The sequence below is a fragment of the Porites lutea genome, chromosome 14 (genome assembly GCF_958299795.1).
Source record: "Porites lutea chromosome 14, jaPorLute2.1, whole genome shotgun sequence".
In the NCBI taxonomy this organism is placed as follows: Eukaryota; Metazoa; Cnidaria; class Anthozoa; order Scleractinia; family Poritidae; genus Porites; species Porites lutea.
In genome coordinates this window covers 14,522,933-14,546,318 of record NC_133214.1, presented here as the reverse complement: position 1 = coordinate 14,546,318, position 23,386 = coordinate 14,522,933, and the positions used below count along the sequence as shown (strand labels likewise).

At 36.4% G+C, this 23,386-nt stretch overlaps 2 protein-coding genes across 3 annotated transcripts in view; one reads left to right on the top strand and one right to left on the bottom strand.

Annotated features, from left to right (window-relative positions):
* The window catches only part of LOC140925298 (atrial natriuretic peptide receptor 1-like), a 24,776-nt gene extending 5,218 nt beyond the window's left edge, over positions 1-19,558 (top strand). For both annotated transcript variants that reach the window (XM_073375295.1, XM_073375296.1), the window contains 19 exons: positions 903-1,180; positions 3,018-3,153; positions 3,870-4,100; positions 5,101-5,191; positions 5,424-5,529; positions 6,649-6,726; positions 7,916-7,993; positions 8,983-9,087; positions 9,359-9,430; positions 10,771-10,939; positions 12,381-12,527; positions 13,116-13,293; positions 13,996-14,136; positions 14,517-14,640; positions 14,887-14,955; positions 15,730-15,904; positions 16,129-16,227; positions 16,959-17,050; positions 17,474-19,558. In XM_073375295.1, coding sequence (XP_073231396.1) covers positions 903-1,180; positions 3,018-3,153; positions 3,870-4,100; positions 5,101-5,191; positions 5,424-5,529; positions 6,649-6,726; positions 7,916-7,993; positions 8,983-9,087; positions 9,359-9,430; positions 10,771-10,939; positions 12,381-12,527; positions 13,116-13,293; positions 13,996-14,136; positions 14,517-14,640; positions 14,887-14,955; positions 15,730-15,904; positions 16,129-16,227; positions 16,959-17,050; positions 17,474-17,581 — 2,477 coding nt within the window. In that variant the 3' untranslated portion in view covers positions 17,582-19,558. The remainder of the gene's footprint in view (positions 1-902; positions 1,181-3,017; positions 3,154-3,869; positions 4,101-5,100; positions 5,192-5,423; positions 5,530-6,648; positions 6,727-7,915; positions 7,994-8,982; positions 9,088-9,358; positions 9,431-10,770; positions 10,940-12,380; positions 12,528-13,115; positions 13,294-13,995; positions 14,137-14,516; positions 14,641-14,886; positions 14,956-15,729; positions 15,905-16,128; positions 16,228-16,958; positions 17,051-17,473) is intronic.
* Positions 19,031-23,386, bottom strand: LOC140925299 (uncharacterized). Its single transcript, XM_073375297.1, has 3 exons — positions 22,804-23,386; positions 20,626-20,716; positions 19,031-20,313 (listed from the first exon to the last, which is right to left on the bottom strand). Exons 1-3 carry the CDS (start codon positions 23,341-23,343, stop codon positions 20,141-20,143), a joined length of 804 nt encoding a protein of 267 aa, XP_073231398.1. The 5' UTR covers positions 23,344-23,386; the 3' UTR covers positions 19,031-20,140.

The following is a 23,386-nucleotide window of genomic DNA, read 5'->3' as shown; positions in this document are numbered from 1 at the left end:
ATTCTTTCCAATTGCTTTAATTGGAAAACTTACTGCGATGATCATTCTTCACTCTCATCTACAACTGCAGTTCAAAAATGAATTATTTCAAACACTTCACATCATTTCACTCCTCACAGGAGATATGAACTCAATAAATTGACCTTGCTCCCAATGTGTGGCTTCATAGCTCAGTTAGAAGAGCAACGCAACGGTAACGCAGAGGTCACCGGTTCGAATCCCGTTGAAGCCCTGATTTTTTTTCAGGCTTCTTCTTTCCAATTGCTTTAATTGGAAAACTTACTGCGATGATCATTCTTCACTCTCATCTACAACCGCAGTTCAAAAATGAATTATTTCATACACTTCACATCATTTCACTCCTCACAGGAGATATGAACTCAATAAATTGACCTCGCTCCCAATGTGTGGCTTCATAGCTCAGTTGGTAGAGCAACGCACCGGTAACGCAGAGGTCACGGGTTCGAATCCCGTTGAAGCCCTGATTTTTTTCAGGCTTCTTCTTTCCAATTGCTGGAAAGAGAGCTGGTGGGTATTGGAACGAATTAAACTACAGCACTCTCGCTTTTGCCTTACATATACATAATATTATTATAGTTTGTGTTTTGCCTGCTTTCATTATCAGGCTGTTTTACTATGTACACTTAGACTGCGAGCTGTCCCTGTTCAGTCAGTCGAGTCTAAGTTTGGCAGGACTGGAGAGAGTGAGTTTTTTACTTTCGCTCGCTTCGCTCGATTTCCTCGCTCACGTGGCCATCCTGAGGGACTGCTCGCAGTCTAATGTACACTGTATTAAAACGTCTTGTAGATGTGCATTTCCCAGGTGCTCCAAATTTGATAGACACCTGTATTTACAATTATTCCATGATAAATTTACAGTAAATTTTTTTCTTGCTCAATAGTGTTTATGCTTCTATGTTATGGAGATGCTCTAAGGAAGCTGATGCTTATTATATATGATCTTGGCCTCTTGAATGGAGAATATGTGTTTTTTACGATGGATATTCTACTAGCCTCATGTAAAGCCCAAGATGGAAGAGATGTGGAGGCATGCAAGGCCTTTGAAGGAATCCTTGATGTTGGCCAGTACATTCCTGATTCTCAAGATTATGAGGACTTTAAAACAGCTGTTTACAATAGGATGCCTGAGATGAACTATACCATGAGTTTCCCTAATCAAGTAAGTACCCTAAATTCTGTATTTTACAAGAGATGAAAAAGTACAAAACCACAATCATGGCATTTTATGAAGCTTTTAATTACTTTGTGAGTGCATCTATTATATCCTAAAGGTTGAAATGGATAGGGGTATTAATCACTATTCAGCATGCATGTTTGCCTGAAATGGGTAATAAAGTTAATGTTTATAGCTCTTCAGTGAAGGTGAAAATTGGATTTCTGGGGTTTTTCAGTAGACTTTTTTGTAGTTGTCAATTTATTAGCTGAAATATGGTCAGGTACTTTGAGACTGTTATTTTTTAAAACAATACCTTGCTCATGAGAAAATCAAGGCAAATATTATGACCCTGCTAGTGCCAGTTCTTAAGCCTTGGACATCCTACTTTAGTTCTTCTGCATGTGCTTTAGTCTAGCTCAGTCATGACTGGATTAACAGGTTCTTGCGAAAACAAAGACCCCCAAAGACAAAGACCTTACTAGGAATGGCTTAGACTTGAATGCAGACCCCAAAACAAAGGCATTCCTGAAAATTGGGGGTAAAAACCCAAAAATGCAGACCTGAAAACGAAGACCCTCAAAAATTTGGGGTAACACCTGAAAATGCAGACCCTAAAACAAAGATCGATCTTCCCTTATTTTATTTTTTCGCAACAACTGTAGTTCATCACTGTTAAGGTAAAAATTTTTCATCTTTTTTGAAGATTATGGTAAATATTCAAGATTTTAAAATTCATAATTTAAGAATTAATTGGGATGACAGAATTTCAGGCTTAATTTGTTCTAAGAACTTCCATCTGAAAAAGTTACTTCAGCTCTCTTTCTTACCTAAAAGTGAAGCAAAAAGTGGAAGAAATTGATTGTTTAACTCATGCTGCTTAATACTCGATACATCAGACGTTTACTTGAAGGCCTGCATCAAAGACTGTTCTTCATAGGGATCGCTCTCCACTATCTGAACGCCTGAAACAAGCTATCTTTACCAGGATTCAATTTTTTGAGCTTTACGTCAATCGCCGCCATACTAACAGGTGCACTGAAAGCAATGTCTGGCATTTTGCCTCCCAACGTGATCATTGAGCCAGTACAGCAACCCCGAGCAAGTCACCAATGATTCAATTAATCAATCAATCAATCAAAGACTTTTTTGACTTTTTACTTTTTATTGAGTGAAGTTTGGATTTTTAGATAGCAAAAATGACAATATCTCGGAAATAACAAATGAACTAACGATTCATCTCCTGTAATGGAATTCAGGAAACCATTTGTCATTGACCTCTTGTATGAACTGTATGAAGACAGATGCCAAATACTCTGTTTGAAGGCTGATTAGCCCTATTCCAGGGTTAAAATTTAACACGTTTCTTTTTCTTTTGTTCAAAAGCTTTTTCTTAGATAATTTTCTCTATTCTATCTAGAGCATCCTCTCAACAATTTGTAAGAAAAGAGAATTAAACTGGATTTGCTATTAAAGCTTTCATGTCTGGATTCAAATTTCAGACTAACCCTAGTTCTTGCCAACTAGGCAACCGAGCTAAGAAGCGAGGTTATGCTCAGGTTATGCCCAATTTTCAGGGGTCTTTGTTTTTGGGTCTTCGTTTTCGGAGGGGGGGGTCACCGTTTTTGCAACAACTGACTTGACTGCTTTTGAAACAATTTTGAATAGTTTGATCATCTTCCCATTGCATTCTTAAATTCAGTTTTTCTTGACTGTAATATTTCTGAGTGTGAAAAGCCCTTGCCTTGCCCTTGTAGTGGCTTGGATGTTTATTCTCTATACTTATATTAAGAGGTTTATTTATTAAGAACATTAACTGGCTTGGTGGCCTCTTTTTCTCCAGACAAACATCTATGCAGCTTATTTGCATGATGCCATTCTTTTGTATGCCCATGCCCTCAATGATTCATTGAGTGAGAATGTTAACGTCACTAATGGAAAAAATGTATCAAAGTCAATGATTGGACAGCAGTTTTTTGGTAGGCATTGTCACTGTTGTTCATTTACAATGAGAAAGGAAGTATATTTTATAGAAATTGGACAGCCAACATAAATGTTATTAAAATAATAATAAACTATTTTATTGCTCTTCCCCAAAATATCAAACAATTGCCCTTCTTGAATAAGGTCCCCCTCCCCCTCCCCCTACACTTTCTTAAAATTAATAGTAGGGATATAAGGAAAACTTGTTTCTATTGCCACTTTATTTTAACTTTTTAAGCTTCAACTTTAACATTCACCCCAATATAAAGTACATCTGTGCACGTAAATTATGCTTAATTACCAATCATTGTTTTTTAAAACAAACTTAAGACATAAATGTTAGCTTAATGTTTACAAAGTCTTGATGTGGCATTTTTTGTTTTTCAGTTTTAAAAAGATTTAGCCAAAAGACAATTATAGTTGGTTGAAAGGAAATCTTAATAAGCCCTCTTGATTAAATGCCCTTCCCCCCACCCCTCCAACCTGGGCACTAATTCGTTTTTAAACTGCAATATGACTTCCCCTTTTTTTTACTAAATTTAAATGAAGTGTATGTTTTGTTCTAGTAATTCATTGTGTAGATTTCCATGGAAGTCCAAGAGCATAAGTTGTGAAAAAAGTCTGTTTGATGTCACCTGTTAATGGTTTTAAATGATGTTGTAACTGTGGCCCAACAACTAATTACAAAGTCCCATTTTTTCCTTATTTACAGGTGTCTCAGGTCCTGTTGGAATTGATGAGAAGGGCGATAGAGTTGCTTCTTACAGAATCCAATCATTTTTGCCAGGGATGAAAACTGTGAGGGTTGCTAACTATTTTGGCACAACTGGAGAGCTGCAGTTATTGAATCAAACCATTATATGGCCTGGAGGAACAACTACGATTCCTATTGGACGGCCAGCATGTGGCTTTGATAATGAGTTTTGTGAGGTAAAAGCAAAAGGTATGGAGTTGATGCAATTACTGACATAAGCAACCAACAGTTTTTTAATTTAAAATAGTTTATCATGACTTTTACAAATTGAATGCAGGCCCATTATGAGTCTATTTTGAATTTGTAATAAGGTAAAAGATATAGGTGTTAAATACTAGAAATACGTTTTCGCAAACATCTCATGAAGCTAAAAAGGATCAACAGTTAGAATAAATGGAAACAAGCCAAAGGGTAAAAACAAGATGAAAGAAAAAATAAAACAAAAAAAAAACTGTAAGTTGCCCTGCTGGGATTTGAATGTGCACCCCAACTTCCTCTATCACAAAAAGTGCGGCCTCATACCACTGGGCCATGACAACACTGAACAATCTTTTATTTAAAGTTAATAGTCTTAAAGTATTTTTCTCTTCCATTTACACTGTTTGAACCTTGTGGAGCTGTATTTATCATGAATTCAAAGATACATTTGAGGAAAAATAGCTTAAACAAGTATTTCAAAGCCATTTCGCATTATTTCCGTGTATATTCACTCTCGGGCTTTACAATGGCCGCTAGATGAACTCATTAGTCTTCTTCGCTGAAGTTCAGATTGCCGTTCTTTTGGTGTTAAATCTCCCATGGCAGGGATTTCCAGCCACTTGTCGAGTCGGGCACTGTTGTGTTTGCAGCCCTCTGTTATTTGCTTCAGAAAGACTTTGCGATTTGCTAGGTGATTCGCCAACGTACAGTAAACAGAGGTTGAATGAAATTAGCTCCAGTTGGTGGCCAACCAGTTGTGTTGCCTGGAAACCCAAAATGCACAAATGACCATGATGCCATGCTGAATGACGTCTTTTAGAGTTTGTTTACGGTTTGTTGTTGGGCAACTGCGGATACCAAACTGATAGAAAGAAAGATTTATGACCAATGCAAAATCACACTCTGCTTGCAATCCTCTTACGCAACAAAATAAAAAATTATAAACACGTTTCACTCACTTTCCACAACTATTACCTTTCTGTTGTTGTAGAGGAAGATCCAACATGGCCATACATACTCGCAGGGAGTCTGGTTGTTGTTCTTCTTGTGGCAGTTCTTGTTGGATTTTTGCTATGGCAAAGGTATGAGTATTAATTTTTGTAACACTTTCATAATAAAGTTTGAAAAAACAACAACAACCCCAACAACAAAAACTTGAATAGCTGAATTATAGGTGAAATTAATATACATTCAATAGTTTCCATGAAGTCTACAAACAGTTTACTGTTTGTGTTACATCAAATCAAAACCCTCTTCATTGATGTTAAACTTAATTTCTTAGAGTATTGCCACATCCATCTTCTTTTTCAACAGAAAGCAAGCCTTTGAGGCAGCATTACTTGCTCGCACATGGGCTGTAAAATATGAAGATATTAAATGGCCAAAGAATAAAGGGAAATTAGGAAGCAGGAAGAGCATGGTATGGTAGTCATTCTTTCCACAGATTTACAGATTATGTGAATTTACAGGTTGCAATTTGGCCTTCAGAGGAACAGAATTGAATCACTTGCAGAAAAAAGGAATGATCAATGCAAGCAGACTTGTGGTAACAAGTTATCTGCCTCTCCCTAGTCTTCAATTTTATACTGTTGATTTATTGATCGCTGATCAAAAATGTCATGCAATGTGATAATAAATAATAGTTAAAAATTTTTAATCAATAATAATTATTCACCAAAAATATTACAGTCAAACCCTGCTTTACGGACACTTGAGGCTCTTAATATGGACACCTCACTATTACGGATAGTTTGCTTTGTCCCTGGGAAAAGAAAGCCTTTCATTTCCTCCAAATTCCACCTGCTATCTGTGGACACCCCATTAATACAGACACTTTCTATGGCCCCCTCAGTATCCATATTAATGGGGTTTGACTGTACAACTTGCATGTTGTCCAGACTATTCTCAAAGTAGAGCTGAAATGCATTGATGACTCTTTTACGATTCATTTTGTGCGTTTTTCATGTTCTAAAACATGGCACAATGGCCATGCTTATTCTTTTGGTTTGTAAGAGTTATATAATACAGTCAACTCCCTCTAACATGGACACCTTTGGGGCCGGCACTAAGTGTCCATCTTAGAGAGGTGTCTGTCTTATAGAGAGTCAAATAAAAGGAGTAAAGAAAGGCAGGGACCAACTCTTAAGTGTCTGTTTTACAGAGGTGTCCGTTAAGAGAGAGTTGACTGTATTAAGAATTATACATTTGATTGTGTGTACTCTATGGTAATGGGCCTGTATGTGGGACAAAAAATTCAAAAGTTTACATAATTTAGTTTGACTTGCTTTAACTTTAAGGTGAAAAATAAATGGAATTCTCATAAAGAGATGAGAGTTGGGTCTTTTTATTTGTCGATGATTAATGGTGAAATCTCAGCTGATTTTCAACACTAATTATACATTAATTTGTTGGTCTGAGGAAGCCGTGGAAGTATCAGTCTTATTGCTAAAAGTAAAAACAGTCTTTAAAAGTAGTTGATTTTTGTTTATTATTTATATGACTTCAGCTTTGATGCTTTGTCAAATCTCTTTCTATATAGGCTAGTATGGCTGGAAGTGAACGTGGGTCAATGGATGATATTAGAGGGCAAATTTTCACAGTCCTTGGAACTTATGAGGTTGGAATTTAGCGATTGTTGCCATAGCATGTTGGGGCTGTAATGACAATATAGTTCAATATTATTTTACTCCGTTTGACCTTCATTTACAGGAAATATAAAATACAGTATATATTGTTATTAACTTTTTGGCATGGTTGTTTAAGATTTTTTGCATTAAGAAAAATAATCCCTTAAGGCAAATTTCTGTTTTGTGACACTCGTTAGGGAATAGAATATCCAAAACCCTGTTTTTTTTATGAGCATTTTCTTGCCAGTACCAGGTTGGATTTATTGGAGGAAGGCTTTAATTGGGGAGCTACATCTTACCATAATAAAATTATAAAACCCTTATTGCAAAAGTGGCACAGATAGTGCAACACAAATGTATTGTTAAGGTTTTTGATTTTGCACAGAGAAATTTTCCGTTCAGTCATGGGAGTTGGGGAGCAGGAAGATAAAAAATGAACACAATAACAGCATGAGTTGTTTAGGTTCACACAAACCAAAATTCCACAATATCGATGAAAAAATGAGCTTTTTGTACAAAACTTATTACCTTTGTTGATAATGCATGATGATGTAGTATATTAACGTTAAAAACATTTAGATGCTACAAATATTTCTTTAGTCTGGCTCATGATGAAAATAAATTTCCTGGTAATGAAGGATAAAAATTGCACAGTTTAGGATAAAGGCATGCACTGGATTACAAAATGTACTTGGTACTTGTGGTGACTGGCAGTGACTTGGCTCTCGCTTTGCATAGCATCAGTTTTTTTTTAATCATAATCATTATTGCATGCATATGCTGAGCATACCTTTTCAATCCATAGCATAACTACATTCACTTTTTAATCCTTAAAAAAAATAACCCCTTTCAATTGTAAGCCCTGTTGAGAGTAAGTGCTAAAGTAGGAGCAGAATCTACTCTGCCAGGGTCTTAAACAGGGTCAGGGTTTGCAGCCCTCATCTATTTAATGGACACAGCCCATCCCACATTTCCCTTAAAGCTCCCTTAGGGTCGGGTTCTGATTCAGATAATTATTATGTTCCTGTGTAGGTGGAATTAATTTTACCAGGGGAGAAGGCTTATTTTTTAACTAAAAAACCCTAATCCTAAAACATTTCCTAACACAAATCATTCTCTCGTGAAGAAATCAATCACTGATCAAGCTTATTATTGTTTTTTGTTGGTTTGATCTTTCAGGGTAATTTGGTTGCAGTTAAAAATATACAAAAGGCGAAAGTTAACCTAGATCGAGATGTCTTGTTGGAGCTGAAAGAGGTAATTAGCTTTTTTATTACAGACTAAAATAATAATTATTACTAGTATGTAATATTGGTCTGTATTAATTTACCTATTTTTGAATGTACTTAATATTTCCTTTTCATTTGAGAATTCATAAATCAGCAATTAATGAATGAAGCTGAGTAGGATATGAAGAATTATGGAGATCTCGGAAGGTGTTATCCACCTTGATCTGTATAATTCTTCACATCCTATGAAAGCCGAATTCATTAATTGCTTTATTATTCATTCAAAATAATTCCTGGTTTAAAAACAAGCTAAAACATGCATACCTTTGTCCAAGTCAAGTTCACCTCAATAGAGCACATTTAGAAGATAAAGGGCTGTTCAGGTCTGCAAATATACTCCAAATAGCAGATGTTGTCCATCGAGTTGTCTTCTTGCTATGTTTTTAGACAATAGTTCGTCGTGAAACAAGTAAAATGTTCTGCCGATTGTGTGTTAGGCCATTTTTCTTTTCACAACCAAAACAACTGAACCTCGTTCCCAGGTCTTCTTGGTTAACGGTACATTAACCTACAACTGTGCTGCACTTTTGACGTCATCAGTTGATTAATTGCAAAATTCACTGCCCAATGACACGATCATCTGGACTGAGAAAGGGGTTTCACAGCTAGCATGATCTCACCAGTTTTTTTAAGACCTTGGTTGATGGTCTGGCCAGGGTTTGAACTCACGACCTCCCTCTCAGCAGACGTACTGGCGCTCTTCCAACTGAGCTAACTAGGTGGTGGTTGTATCATGGAAATCCAGGGGAAATCGATTTTGGTTTGAGTTGGCATGGTTCCAGTTAGTGAGGGTGCGAGTTATCGGGAGTCAATTGTATATTGATACCAAGGAATAAACAAATATTCATGCTTATAATTATAATGATAATTATATCACTGTCAGCTAATCTCTCAGTATTGATATAGCTACCTTTTGACTGCATATGTAACATTATTTGCTTCATTGTCTGCTTCCAGATGAAAGACCTGACACACCCAAACATTAACACATTTGTTGGTGCCTGTGTTGATCCTGGCAACATCTGTATCTTGACCCAGTACTGTAACAAAGGAAGTCTTCAGGTATTATATAAAAATATTTGTATTTTCCCCACATTTTTTCACATTTTACTCTTAATTACACCTCATCACTTCAAAATGTATCCTGTGTAAGTATTTTTTTTTGCGACTATTAAACTTGACCGTGTAGCTTTATTCTTCACTAATTTAACTCCACATCCAAACTCTGGAATCTTCAGTTTATATTGTAGAATGATTAGTTGGCAAAATAAACCTGTCAGTTGTGTTCAAGTAACTTAACAGTAACGTGAAAATTTATACGTTCTATTCCCAGGATGTATTGCATAATGACAACCTCAAACTGGACTGGATGTTTAAAATGTCTATCGCATCTGATGTCGCCCGAGTATGTACCATGTTAATGATAGAAAAAGTATTCTGTCAGTTTTTGCCATGTGATTAACAAGAAAAAAGAAAATCACAATCATGAGATGATCCTTTTGCCTTCCTTTAAGTATACCATACAGCAAAATTTCAATAAAAATCCCCTCTTTTTATAAACCCCCTCACCATAAATTCCCTTAGCTTGGCGTATGTAAAGAATAATAGTGTGTTACAGTAGAATTGCACTTTTACATGTTACAACGTAAACTACAAGATAAAAAGTTAAAACGTTTTGACTGTCCACTCCTGCAAAATGTATAAACAGTAGTGGTTTTACTTTTATGGCATTATGTACGATTTTTTTCATTTTTTGCAGCAAGTGTTGAATTTGGTATGTTCAGAGTGTTATGTTGTCACATTTCTAGTCAATGCCCCATTATTATTATTAATTTGAAAGTTAAAATTGCCCTCCAGTTATAAGGCTATGGGATTATTACGTATTTTATAGGCCCCTCAAAAGGCAGGGAAAAGATTAATGTTATCCTTAAGCAATTTTACTCTATTCGACAAAATTACAACTGAAGAGTCAGATGGCCAATATTCTAAAAACATCAGAAGCGTTAAGTCATCAACTTGAATTTCAACTGAACTTCAGAGATCCTTGAAGACTCTAAACCCTTTGCTTCAGCTTTGGAAATCTTCAGAATACTTCAGGTCATCCCTTGCTATGTCGTAAGTCTTTGGAATAATTTGAACATCTGTCAGCAGTTATTAAGGACTGATACCTGACTGATTACTGTTGGTATGCTTGGGATTTATTGTAGCATTCTCTCCTTATTACAAATAATCACGAAACACTTTACATGTACTATGCCACCACCTGGCATGGTTAGCTCAGTTAAAAAAGTGCCGGTCTGCCGAGTTGGAGGAGACAGGTTCATACCCCAACCAGACTTCCGACCAGGGTCTTTAGAAAACCAGTGATTTTGTTACAGATAGTTATGGTGAGTCCTAGGACTCATCTTGTGAAAAATCATGAGTCCCAGTCCAGAACCATTGAGTCCCAGTTCAAAAAACAATGTGTCCCAGGGTCTTTTGTAACCACACAGTTAATCTGAGGACAGACACCAAAACTCTGCATTACAGTTTACTGAAATAAAAATATACTCCTTCTATTGTAAAGCACAACAAAGACTAAAAGAAATAAGTATCTTTAAACAACAGCCACAAGAACAGCCACAGAAATCACACAAACAGGATATTCTAGAAAAACATCATCAATTGATCTTGGCGTCCTATGGAACGCATACCACAAATTATTTTGTGTCAAGAAGATGCAACAGTGTATTGTTTCTTTTTTAGGGAATGAACTTTTTACAGAACAGTTCAATCCAGATTCATGGCAACTTGAAGTCTTCCAATGTGGTCATTGATAGTCGTTGGACATGCAAAGTGACCGATCATGGTTTGTTTCTATTCAAGGAAGGACAAGAAACAGACGTGGAAGCTGGAGCAGATGCTAAATACTACGGTAAAGTTACACTGGTCATTGAAATTCTTTTCTGAGTATTCTTTTTTTAATTATTGCCATGTTGGAAAATTTTACACAGTCAAACAGATACAAGTAAAAATATATCACATGATTGGTGGCAACAACCAAATGAATAAAACTTCCATAACAACTGTTACATTATTATTGCACATTATTAAGTTCCAGGTGATAAAACCATAACTTCCCACTTTTTGTTGACACATAACATGGGAAAAATATACTATTACAAATATGACAGATGGGGCTTCATTTGATGTGCAAACCTTGAGTCTCGTATTGTAGAAGAGCTTCTGTGCTCACAGTAGAGCACCGTGGGTAAAAAAAAATTGGTATCCATGGATCCGAGAAATTTTTGGTAGTCAGGTGACCTTACATGTCCCATCGGCACCACAGAGTAACCAATGTGAAATGACCTTTTTGACTGTCTGTGGAACCTGCAACTTGTGTTTAACTTGATGATAGATGTCCATGTTATGGTCATCTTGGCCACCCAGACTTTTAGAGAGAAAAAAAAAAACAACAACAAAGCCGGGTGTTGTCGTAGTCGAGTTGTATTCAAAATTTACGAGATAAGCAGCAGCAAGAAAGTTGAGCAAATTGCGATGCACAACATGGATGTGCTCATAAAGTTGCCAGGTATAGTTTCGGGAAATCGCTCACCTATAATTTAGAAGATTGCTTTTTGAATCAGTACCTTTGAGAGTTTAGTCTTCATAGGAACACACTGAGCACATCCGGTACATTAAATTCTTCATTACATATCGGTACATATGCACGTTAAATGAAGAACCAACCGATCCTGGTAAAAGTCTTCTAGGCCTATCAAAACTTTTTTTCTTGGAACTTTCTTGACCGCTTAAAACAAACTTTTTGCAAATTAACCTTTTCGTTGCTTGAAAACACAGAGCCCGTCTAAATTCAGCAACGATCGATTGATTTGTCGAAAACTGAGAAGCGTGCTCGCTTCCTAGCGCCCTGCGGCTCACATACTTTCAAATTTCTTATACATGATTGGCTTGTTCATTAGACCACAAACACAAAGGGAAAGGAATGTAGTTCAGTTTTCAGCAGCCGTTTGTGGGGAGGAGCATTGCGTGACGACACTAAAAACGGCTGTGTAGCAGACTAATAAGGGTGCTGCATGTGCAGTTGTTTCTTTTTTTTTGCTAATTAGACTTATTATTTTTTTGTTTTGTTTTGCTGTTCTCGTTACCTTCACCGTTTAGCATTACACAATTTTATTGTTGTGTGAGTAGACTATAATTAGTATAGTAACGAGAGCTTCACTTTTAGCCCAGCTAAATCTATGTTTTAGGCTTTTTAATGGACAACCTCAAAGTTATTGGATGCATTGGGGTTGTACTTTGCCACGCACAAGTCACCTTAAGTATTAATCATGATAACCCCCTTTTTTTGTCAGATGCCCTTTGGACTGCACCAGAACACATCTTTAATGAGAATTTTCCCCGCTCTCAACAAGGAGATCTTTTTAGCTATGGAATCGTTCTCTCTGAGATTTTGACGCGTGGTTTGCCTTACAGCATGTTCGAGGATTTATCAGCTAAAAGTAAGTGTTGTGAGTGCAGTTATTTTGCTAAAGCTTCAGAACCACCTCCGAAACCCTAGAAGAGCCCAACATCTAATTTATATTATGCATGCTGATAATAATTTTATGATGGTGTGGGCTGTACAGTTGGGGTGTATCTGCTTCCAATTTTTTTATAGTTTGTGAAAAGTTGGACCTTGACCCATCCACACTTCATTTTTGCCCATAAACCTGAAAGCTAGTTTAAGAGGCTTGACATGTGTAGGAAGAAGAGAGGAATTCTGAACCATGTGTGATTGGTGCAATTCAGTTAAACAGGCCAGAGATTTGTACACAAAATCATGCTTGTTAGATTAGAAAAGTCAAATGAATATGTATCCACTAATATATACCCACCTGTATTTTCCTTTCCAGATGTAATTCCTCTGAAATATTTTCAGAGTCCTTGGCTTGCTTACTAAAACTTCTCCTTCAGGCAATGTAAAGCCCAGTTAAAGCATGCAGCTAAAGGCTTCTTTTAAGGAATCCACTGTTTCAGTCATTAAAAATGTATCAGTTGTGACTGATAATGTACTTGTCTGTATAACAGCAGTCTTAATCTTTCAACAGTGGTTGTTGAAAATGTTCAGAAAGGAGGAACTCCCTATTTCCGCCCTCGGGTGACAAAGGATCTGGCAGAACATCCCCTCTTCCTACAGATGATGAAGCAGTGCTGGGATCAGGATGCTGCTTCAAGGCCCAAGTTTTCTGAATGCCTCAAACTCCTCAAGCAAATGAATAAAGGAAAGTGAGTAAAACATGCATGCAGGATCTCTAGTTATCTTTTTATTCAAGCATACATTCAAGAGTCTATACTGTAAGCATCCTAGTTTCAACAAATTAATGACAATGAAAGAAGATCTTAAGAATTATTCAAAGGGAGTTATGATTGTTTCTAATTCTTTTTTGTATCTTTTGTGATCAGAAATAACTGTAACAGAAACGAAGCTGACTATAACTATTATAGCTTTTACTTTATGTCTGCCAACTCTCAGCATAATCTATGATAACAACTTTTAGTAAAATCCAACTAGTGGTCTATTATCAGTGCTGCATCTTGATTGGTTGAGCTTCTACTAGCCTATATGTTATAGCCCACTAGTAGTGAAAAGCACGGGCTTTTTGGCAGCAAAAAAGGATTAAAGTCTAGCTTTAACTACCTAAAAGTTTTTTTATTCTCTATATGTTTGACCAACTAGTTGGATTTCACTAAAACAATTATTCCTCTCGCCCTCATGGCCTGTGAGTCAATAGCCTATTCAGCCTTCGGCCTCATGGGCTATTGACTCAGAGTCCATTCGGGCTCAAGGAATAATTGTTTAGTATGACATAACTATGTTACATGTAAGTATTAATTACCATCTTACCAAGACACTTCTTTTTCACTTCAAGATAAACTTCTATTGATCAGGTGTTATTTTAATTACTCTTTCCAAATAATATTGTACAGGGAGATAAACATTATGGATACTATGATCACGATGATGGAAAAGTATACAGATCACTTGGAGGACATTGTTGCTGAACGAACTGCTGAGCTGGCAGCTGAAAAGGCAAAGACTGATGAGCTACTGTACAGGATGTTACCAAAGTATGTTTTCCTTTTCCCAGGAGAAAAATAGCATTAAATAAAAAAGAAAACAAAATCCAAATTTTTTTAAGATTGATTGTGACTGACAAGTGCTTTTTTTTTTTTTTCCTACTATGACAATTGTATATAGTTTCATTTCTTTGGTCTTGTGTTACTTGCTTAGAAACGTTTTAGATAAAAGATCAAAATATAATGCATTAACAAAAGACTTCCTTCTGACCATGTATTATTATTTACTCACACAAGGACTCCATGGAATAGACTTAGAGAAAGTGTGTGCATTAATCACTAAAGAAGATGCTTAAATATTTGTCAAAGCTTTCAAATATACTACATTTTACATATTTTTTATAGAAATATTAATGTGTTTGTTATTCTAGGACTGTTGCAGAAGAACTTAAACGAGGACAGCCAGTCACAGCTGAAAATTTTGACAGTGCCACAATCTTCTTTAGTGACATTGTTGGCTTTACTAAGATTGCATCTGATAGTACTCCATTGCAGGTAATAATAATGATTTGACTTAGATATAGGAAACAATATTGTTGTTTCCTGGTTATCAGTTTCTTGAAATGAAGAATGTGATGTTGAAACCAATAATGAACCTGATATAGAGATAATTAGGTTAAACATTTCTTCTTAGAAATACTTGATTAGATTTTGCTGTAGTAAAGTTCATATTATTTTATTGAAAAGCTGGTCATAACAGATCACATAACCTTTGTTTTCCTTGATGGTTATTATTTCTAGGTTGTTGACTTATTAAATGACCTATACACCTGCTTTGATGAAATCATTGATATGCATGATGTTTACAAGGTAATAAAGTAACTTTCTTTTTAGAGTCACTAAATTACAGTGGCATACCAGGGTCATTGGTTCCTAAAAAAAAGTCAAGTAAGACCTAGGATTTAGGGGGGGAGGGGGCTTTTTTTGATCTCTTATTAAATTAAAAGTTGGGGATTATTTAGAACTTCAATGTTTTGAATAAATTTCACATAGTTAAGGGTCAATTATGATATAAATTTCTTTGGCTCTTAACTTTAAAAAGTAGACCCACATATGCATAATATGAAGTTTGAAATGCATGTTTTCTAAACATCTGCAGCTGTTACCTGAAACTAAAACAAAGACAATAATTTATTTTGCCCATCCAAAGGATGCAGAAAAAACATTCATGCAAAAAAGGATACCAGTAATTTTATTTTTGCTTGTGCTCAAAATTTCATAATGTTTTCTTAATTCCTCGGACAAGAACAACATGAAGCTAGGCCTGAAATATTAGTAACATATGTTCATGTCATGTCTTTAAGATTGACTTGAAGCCTTGTGATAATCTTTGAGCTGATCATCTCCTCACTCTTTTTGCTGAGCACTTACTAATACTCAAGTGCTTTAATGGTTATAGTCAAGCTGATCTATTTTCATGCTTTTTTTCTTTGCTATTAATTTTTGTCTGAGAAGAAGTAAGAATAAATAATTTTTTTAGGCACACCAATAAAGTACATGTTTGGAAATAACTATTTATAGGGCAAGCAAGCAAATGTTGGTGAGTTAGACATTATTGGTCATTTCCCACTGTTTGAATTAAAGGTTGAAACAATTGGCGATTGCTACATGGTGGCCTCAGGATTGCCATTAAGGAATGGAAACAGACATGCAGGTGAAATTGCAAACATGTCCCTTGACTTGCTATCAGCGATGACCACTTTTAATATTAGGCATCTTCCAGGCACACAGCTACAACTTAGAGTTGGGATTCACACAGGTATGTTTATCAGCCTTATAATCTGAACAGTATCAGGTTCTTCAAGTTTGAGTTATCTTGCTATCAGAGCTGTTTTCTCTGACTGGACATTTTCAGTTCTCACACATTTCTGAAAGTAATGTTCTTTAAGTACATTCCTTCAGCTGTGGCAATAAAAGCTGTTTTACCTCAGTTGTAATATTGTGCAAATCAACCCTGTTTTGTTTGTCTTTCTTTTATTTTAGGTTTTGTGGTTGCTGGTGTAGTTGGCCTCAAAATGCCAAGGTATTGTCTTTTTGGCGATACAGTTAACTATGCCTCTCGAATGGAGTCTTCAGGGTTTGGTAAGTTATTATATTCTCTTTTAATTTTTGCTTATAGAAACAGAATTAAAAGCATTTGGTAAAATATCAGCTTCTTGAGACCTGTGGTTTGGTTAAACAACAATGGTTGATAATCAATTTGAAGAAACAACAGCCAAACTTTACAGTTCTCTCAAGCAGTCATCAATTTCACTCATCTCAGAGTGTGTGAATTGTTAATGATTTACACTTGCACCAAGCTTGTTTTGTGTTCTTCTTTCTATTAGTGTGTGTTTGTTTGTGTAAGTTATATATGTAACTTATTTGATAAAATTAATTTCCTTTTGTTAGTGAATAATATTATGCCATGCAGGGTAGCACTTTCCAGGGAAAAGACCCATATCCCACCCCATCAATTCTTTCTGCCTGAGTTATTGAGAATGTATCATAGACCTCAACAAATTACACCTGGCCCCAGATGTGCAAAGGCTGGAATGTGTTATTTACTGCTTGGGATAGAAATTTAGCCAGTGGATTTTGAACAACTTGGGCCTTAAAAAAAGGAAAAATTGATAGAATGAAATTAACAGAGACATAATAACAAATTATATTATTTTATGATTTCATATGCTTTTTCAAACAACAATATCAATACATAATTTTTATTGACAAGTGTCTTTATATGTGACCTTTTGCATCCATTACAAATATTTTCAAAATTAAAATTCATTGTAATGCAAAGAATGATAACCTTCAATAATTCTCTTATTTAGCACTTTGCATTCATGTGAGCCCTGAATGCAGAGAAGTTCTTGAACAACTTGGTGGTTATCATTTGGAGGAACGGGGTGAAGTGGAAATGAAGGTACTAGTAAAGGCTACAATCACAAAGCAATAGATTTTATTTCTTCAGTTACAGATCTTTGATAACATTAGAATACTAGTAGTAGTAACTACTACTACTACCACTACCACTACCACTACCACTACTACTACTAGATTATTATTATGGTAATTATTGCACGGTTACGTATTAGTGTTGACCATATACTTTAGGAGGTCTCAGTTTTCAATGAACAGCTGTACAATGCAAAATGGAATTAACATGACCAGGATCATTACAGTGCCTTTTTGTTGTTTTTGTTTGTTTGTTGTAAATTTTCCTCATCAAAGGTACCAGTTCCTAAACAATTGTGTCGGTGATTACTTGACAAAATAATCCAGCATGTCATTCTTATTTTCAAAGCTTCTGAAGACAAGACTGACAAACCTTCTACTTTATCCTCAGGGAAAAGGGAAGATATTCACCTATTGGCTAAGGGGGCGAGATGGATTTGACAAACCCCTTCCTGACCTTAACTTGCAAGCTGGGATGGATGAGCATGCATTCAAGTAGCTGTTACAGATTTGTTATCTTAGCAAAAAGTTTTACTATTTATTCCCAAAAAAAGCCTTTGAAGGACTTGGTTTTGTTGATTTGAAAATCTTGTACGGTGGAAACTCTCCTCACAGACACTCTCATAAGCGGACAGCTCTACTTATGGACACCTTCATGAAACCCCATTTTTCCTTACCCCTATACTAACTCTGTCTTTACACTCCTATAAGCAGCCAGGTCTAGTTACGGACACTTTTTTTGTATCCCGAGGGTGTCGACTCGTGAGAGCTTCTACTGTATTTCATAAAGGGAAAGATTTATTTTGGATCATCTAAACTGTTTTTGTTCCTGTCATTGGTGCCATTTTCTACTGCCCACTTGCTGAAACAACTACTGCTAATGAAAACTGCATTACTGTATTACATAACTGGTACTTTTGTTAAGAGAAGTATGCATTAAGTTTTACTTTAACAAAAACATGCTCTTCTCTTCTAGTGATCATTTTCTGCATCAAGGCTCATTTTTGTCCTCTCCATTAGTCAAAATGCATCTTAAGGAAATTGCTTGTGGATATCTTGGGATATTATTGTCATAAAAATCAAGCATACCGTAGTTTTCATATATATGTATGACTGCCATACAGCACTAAAACTTGAGGATATTTAATAATGTAAGAATCATATTGAAGTACCAGGATGAACAAAAGAACTTGTCCCCCCTAGTCAACCTCTCACTGGCTCAAAGTAAACTAAATTCAACACCGGCACATTATAACCAGAGTTGCACCTTGCATGACTTGCAGCTTATAGTCACAGTCCATCTTGTCATTCAACAGCTACTTTATCATGCTAATCAAAGATTTTCTTTCTCTTCAAAAAGTTTAACAGACAAAATTATGATTGTACAGAGACACATAAGGTTTGGTTTCTTTGCCACCATATCAGGGCTGTCAGGCTTTATGCCACAAATCTTGGCCTCCTTGTTACGTTTGACTCATTTTCAAACTTAGAGTAGCCGGCTTATTTTTCTGCCGTAGCCGGCTAAAAAAGCTTGCTATCAGATGCTGACAGCCCTGCTTTGCAAAACATAAACAGAATTGTGACTTTATTTAGTTATTTACCTTTATTGGCCATGGAATTATTCTTCTATTAAGGTTCAATTAAAAATGTTTTTGGATTGGGTTGGTTAGGCCTAGTTTATCACATTACTATTCAAAAATAAATGCAGAAAGAACTTGCTTGGATGTTGTATAGTAGTGATCATTAGACTCTTATTTCTTATTTTAATGGAACTGAGTATGGGTAGGGTAACTGCATCTGAATAATTTATTTTTAAATGTATATTTGTAGCACAAAAGAGGACAATTAAGCCTACCATATTGGCACTGTTGCTGGTGAGATTACCAATCAAAAGAGAAAAAAGGCCTTGGAAACTAACTTTTGTCCTTTTCTTACACTGTTCTTATTGCTATTTTTTAAAAACAAAGAAGAAAGATTACATAATTTACAAATAAAATAATTTTTTATAAGTGGTCCCCCAAAGAGGTGATACACTGAGTGTGAAAAATTACTATGGGCTGTGGTGCTTTTTTGAGGAACATGGTGCGCTATTTACAACTGTCTGCATTAGAACAGAAAACTACATTATTTTAACTTGAGTATCTCACCCATTTTACAAGTGCCCATTTTAATCCTAAATATTACACTGCATCTACATTGCAGACTGTGTCGTACGGTTCCAGGAAAAAAACTTTGCATTTCACCATACAGTCCCCAAAAAGATGAAAGATTTTGTAAATAGTTCCTTCACAATACAGTACAGTTGAACACTGCAAAGCCGAAAAATCCATTTTTTAGAATTTACACAAAAGTTTTCTAATTTTAAAACATAAAGTAAAAATAAAGCATCATATTAAGACATAAATATTTATTATTTGAAGATGCTGCCTTATCCTTGGTTAAAGTTTTGAAGACTATTAAAAAACCCTTACTGAAATATTGTGTGTGGTTGCTGTTTTCATATGAAATCAACCTACAGTGTATGAAACAAATTCTGTGAACTGCAACTGTCTGTCCTGCTCTGTGGCAATATAAATATGACTGTCGCAGTTGCGAAAACAATTTGTAAATTAGCCTGGAAAAAAGTCTCAGAGCTTCAACGGGATTCAAACCCATGGCCTCTGTGTTAGCCTTGCAGTGCTCTACCAACTGAGCTACGAAGCTGTACACTGAGAGCTGAGGCCAACTTGTTCAAATTTCATTCAGTCAAACCCCACAGTCAAACGTCTCTAAACACCACCTTTAGGACAGGCCTCAGTGGCTACAGCAGGGAGGTGGCCATTGTAGAAGTTTTAACAAGTTAGAGTACACAAACATCCATTTCCCTATCCAGATTTCCCAGGCACCTGTTTGTTTGGATCATTTCATTTCACTAAGTTTGCTTGATCTCTTGATGTGACTGTGTTAGGGACAAATCATACATGTATTTCTACTAGTAGTACTTACAGCTGTAATTGGTGTTTCAATGAGCTTATTTAAAAAAAATATCAGGAAATTTATATTGAAAATAATAAAATTTTTATTCATCAGCAGATTCATCCATATTTGTACCAAATTCAACAGCTCCCATAAATCTCTCTCGCTGAAGCATAGCTTTTGACTGGTCATCATGCTTCGGTCCCAGTGTCCAAAGTTTTTCTAGTTCATAAACAGCTCTCATTTCAGGGAGAAAGAAGTGCACAACAATGTTACCTGCAAAACAAGAGAATATTAAAGTTATGGCTCTCAACATATGAAATGGAAACTAAAATGGGCTCAAATAATTTCAAGACTTTAAACGCCATGTTTGTTGTATACCCATGCTCCATGACACTTGTTTTCAAAATAGTGTCTCACAGTAATTTATACTGGTAGACAGAATGTGTACAGAACACAACATCGGGTAATAGATTGGATGAGTGCTCAGGCCCCAAGTTTAAACATAACCTTCAAGCTCTTCAGACTGGAGTTCATTCATTTCAAGCTTTTTGGATTTTGAATGCTGTGGTTTTTAAAAATTCTTACCAATATCTAAAGCTGCCCAGTGATCATGCTCTAAACCCTCTACAACCACATGGCCATCTCTTCCAATGCCACGCACCTCATGCCCTCTGAACTATAGAGAAAATAGCCATGAGGGTTAGATCATAAGTAGCTATATTACATCAGACTCAACTCACTTGGATGATGACAAATGCCTTAACGGAAACATTATACATGTTATAATACTAAAAGAAAGTTATTCTCTTGTAAGGAAAAAACATTCCTACCTCTGTATGTGCTGATTAGTGGGTGAAAGTTCTATGGGAATAACTGGATCCTTTTTTTGCAGTAAAGGCACAATAGTATTTTGTAAGCTTGAGTTACTTAGACAAGAAAACCTTGCTTAAAATTCGGCTTAATCATAGGTTAACCTTAACCATCTTTTGAGGAACCAGGCCCAAGGCTGTAAAAAACCTGAATTCCAGCTTGCACTCGTGACTAGCAGTGGCAATAACATATTGCTTGCCTGGGGTAGTCTCATGCTTGTCTCACTTTGTGATTTAGTGCAAGCATGACATGCCTAGACCTTTGCCCTTCCGGCAGGTGAGTAGGAGTTGTCCTGGACAACTGGACAGGGGTCCCGTTCCTGAAAGCCCAATTAGCATTAATCCAGGATTAAACTTTGACAATGATGGGTAAACAATAATAAACATATCGCCCCATATATCACAAAATGTCACCCACCTTTGCACCCAAAATAAACAACTTTAAAATTTTGTGACTTCATAGAGCTATAACCTTCGTAGGAATATTCTTTTCACACTCCACTATTACAGATGGTTTCTGATATGGATGCCAATTCATGGCCTAGCTATAATGAGGCCCTGTTAGGTAAATATCAACAGCGACATGGCCTTGTAACTTTGACATAAGATAGATAAAATGGTGACAACCAACACAGATATATGGGTTGAAACTGCCACAGTAATGAAGACAGGAACATGGGTTTCCCCTCACTATGTGTAACAATATACACTTAATGTTAGATCCCCAGGGAAACAGTTAGTTTTGTTTTCCAAGAGTCCTGATGTTTCCCGAGATGAAGTCTTGAGAAGCATCAGGACTTGAGGGAAAACAAAACTAACTGGTTTCCCGAGGGACCCATATTTCTACACTTTCACTTCAACAGCAACATAGGAATCACCGGAGCGAATCAAAACAGTCGACTTGGTACTTACAAGAACACAAATAATTTGTATTCATTCAGTGGTTTTGGGAATAAAATTATTTAATTCTCAAAACCACTGACTGAATGATTTACAAAGCACTTTCCTTATAATATCTGTATCTTTTTCCTCCACTAGCTGCTGTTTCTCTTTCAGGATATCTTTGAAAATCATTGCTTTTAAGCCTGAGGCTTTTTGTTTGTGTTGTTGTGGTCAGTCACAAAAAAGAAAACTGGCAGTGTTTTTTGCCCTTTCCGTCACGCCACTTTCCACCATGCTTTGACAACATGCTGTAATGTATCCCGAGCGGGGTACAATTGCTCACATGTATCACAGTCAAGAATCAACCAGTGGCAGTCCTTGTTTAGTTGAGTGAAATAGTATAACAATAGGTTTTGAAATTCATTCTAGGAACAACGGAACCCCCTCCCCCCACACAGAGGGCTTCTATAAAATATAGGAGTTGATATTTTGCGGAATAATTAGGGGGAAGTGTATCTTGTCCAAAAAAGGAAGACTCTGCCCTTCCAAAGGTTCATCTTGCCTACCAACCACTTGTCACTCAGGGATCTTTTCATTCCTCCAATCCAGTCAATAAGCATCTGTTATTATATGCCTAAAACTGTGAGTGAGCAAGATAATGCAAATCCTGCATTCTGACTGGTTAGCTGAGTGGCTACATGAGCAGGCAAGATGGGACTCTGGATTTTCCGCGTTAGACCCCCAAGAGAAAGTTCTCTTTTTGGCCATATAACGAATCCTTTGTTAGCCAAGTTTGTTTGGTCAAGATCATGGCTATATCTTGGGCCTTAACTTTTTTTGCATTTTAATGACCTTGACGAATAAAAATGCAAAAAGGAACTTGGCCAATATCCAGCCATCGCCAATCTTGATCTCACGCTTGGTCATTAACGCATATCTATTCTACTTCCCTGCTAGCAGAGGTCTCTCACGACGTGAGAGACCTCTGCTAGCAGGGAACTACTCTACCTACCAGCTGCTCCAAGTTCTTAGCCATAGCTCGCAAATGTCTCACAGAGACACCGCTAACAATTACAAAGTAGTCCACATAGCTTCGTCTGTCTCCACTTGTCTTAATTACACAGATGTCCATAGCATTCTCTCTTTTTAGGAAATCTACAAGATCCTCTATGTTCATAAAACCATCTTCGTCTAACGTGTACTCAGCAAGGGCAGAATGCAATCTACCACGTGATGAACTATAATTGTCTACAACTGCCATTTCACCTGAACTGAAATTAGAAGTCGCTACCGTCTCGCCAGTTAATATGACATCCTTTTTATCATAAGACGTAAAGCTTTCTTTAAGGAAACAGCTTGCAGTACTCAGAGGCCTACATGAAGCTGGTGAAAACTTTCTTGGTAGATCAACAAGAATGAAGAAGGCACGAGCGTCGCTGCAAATGTACCTTTCTTCAAGGACAGATGAAGCCTTGGCAAACCGGAAAGAACAAAGCCCAAGGCTCAGTGACTTAGAGAATGATGAAAACTTCCTAGCTTTGCAAGATAACATGTCTGTAGTTCAGTTCACATGAACTCCGCCATTTTATGTTGGA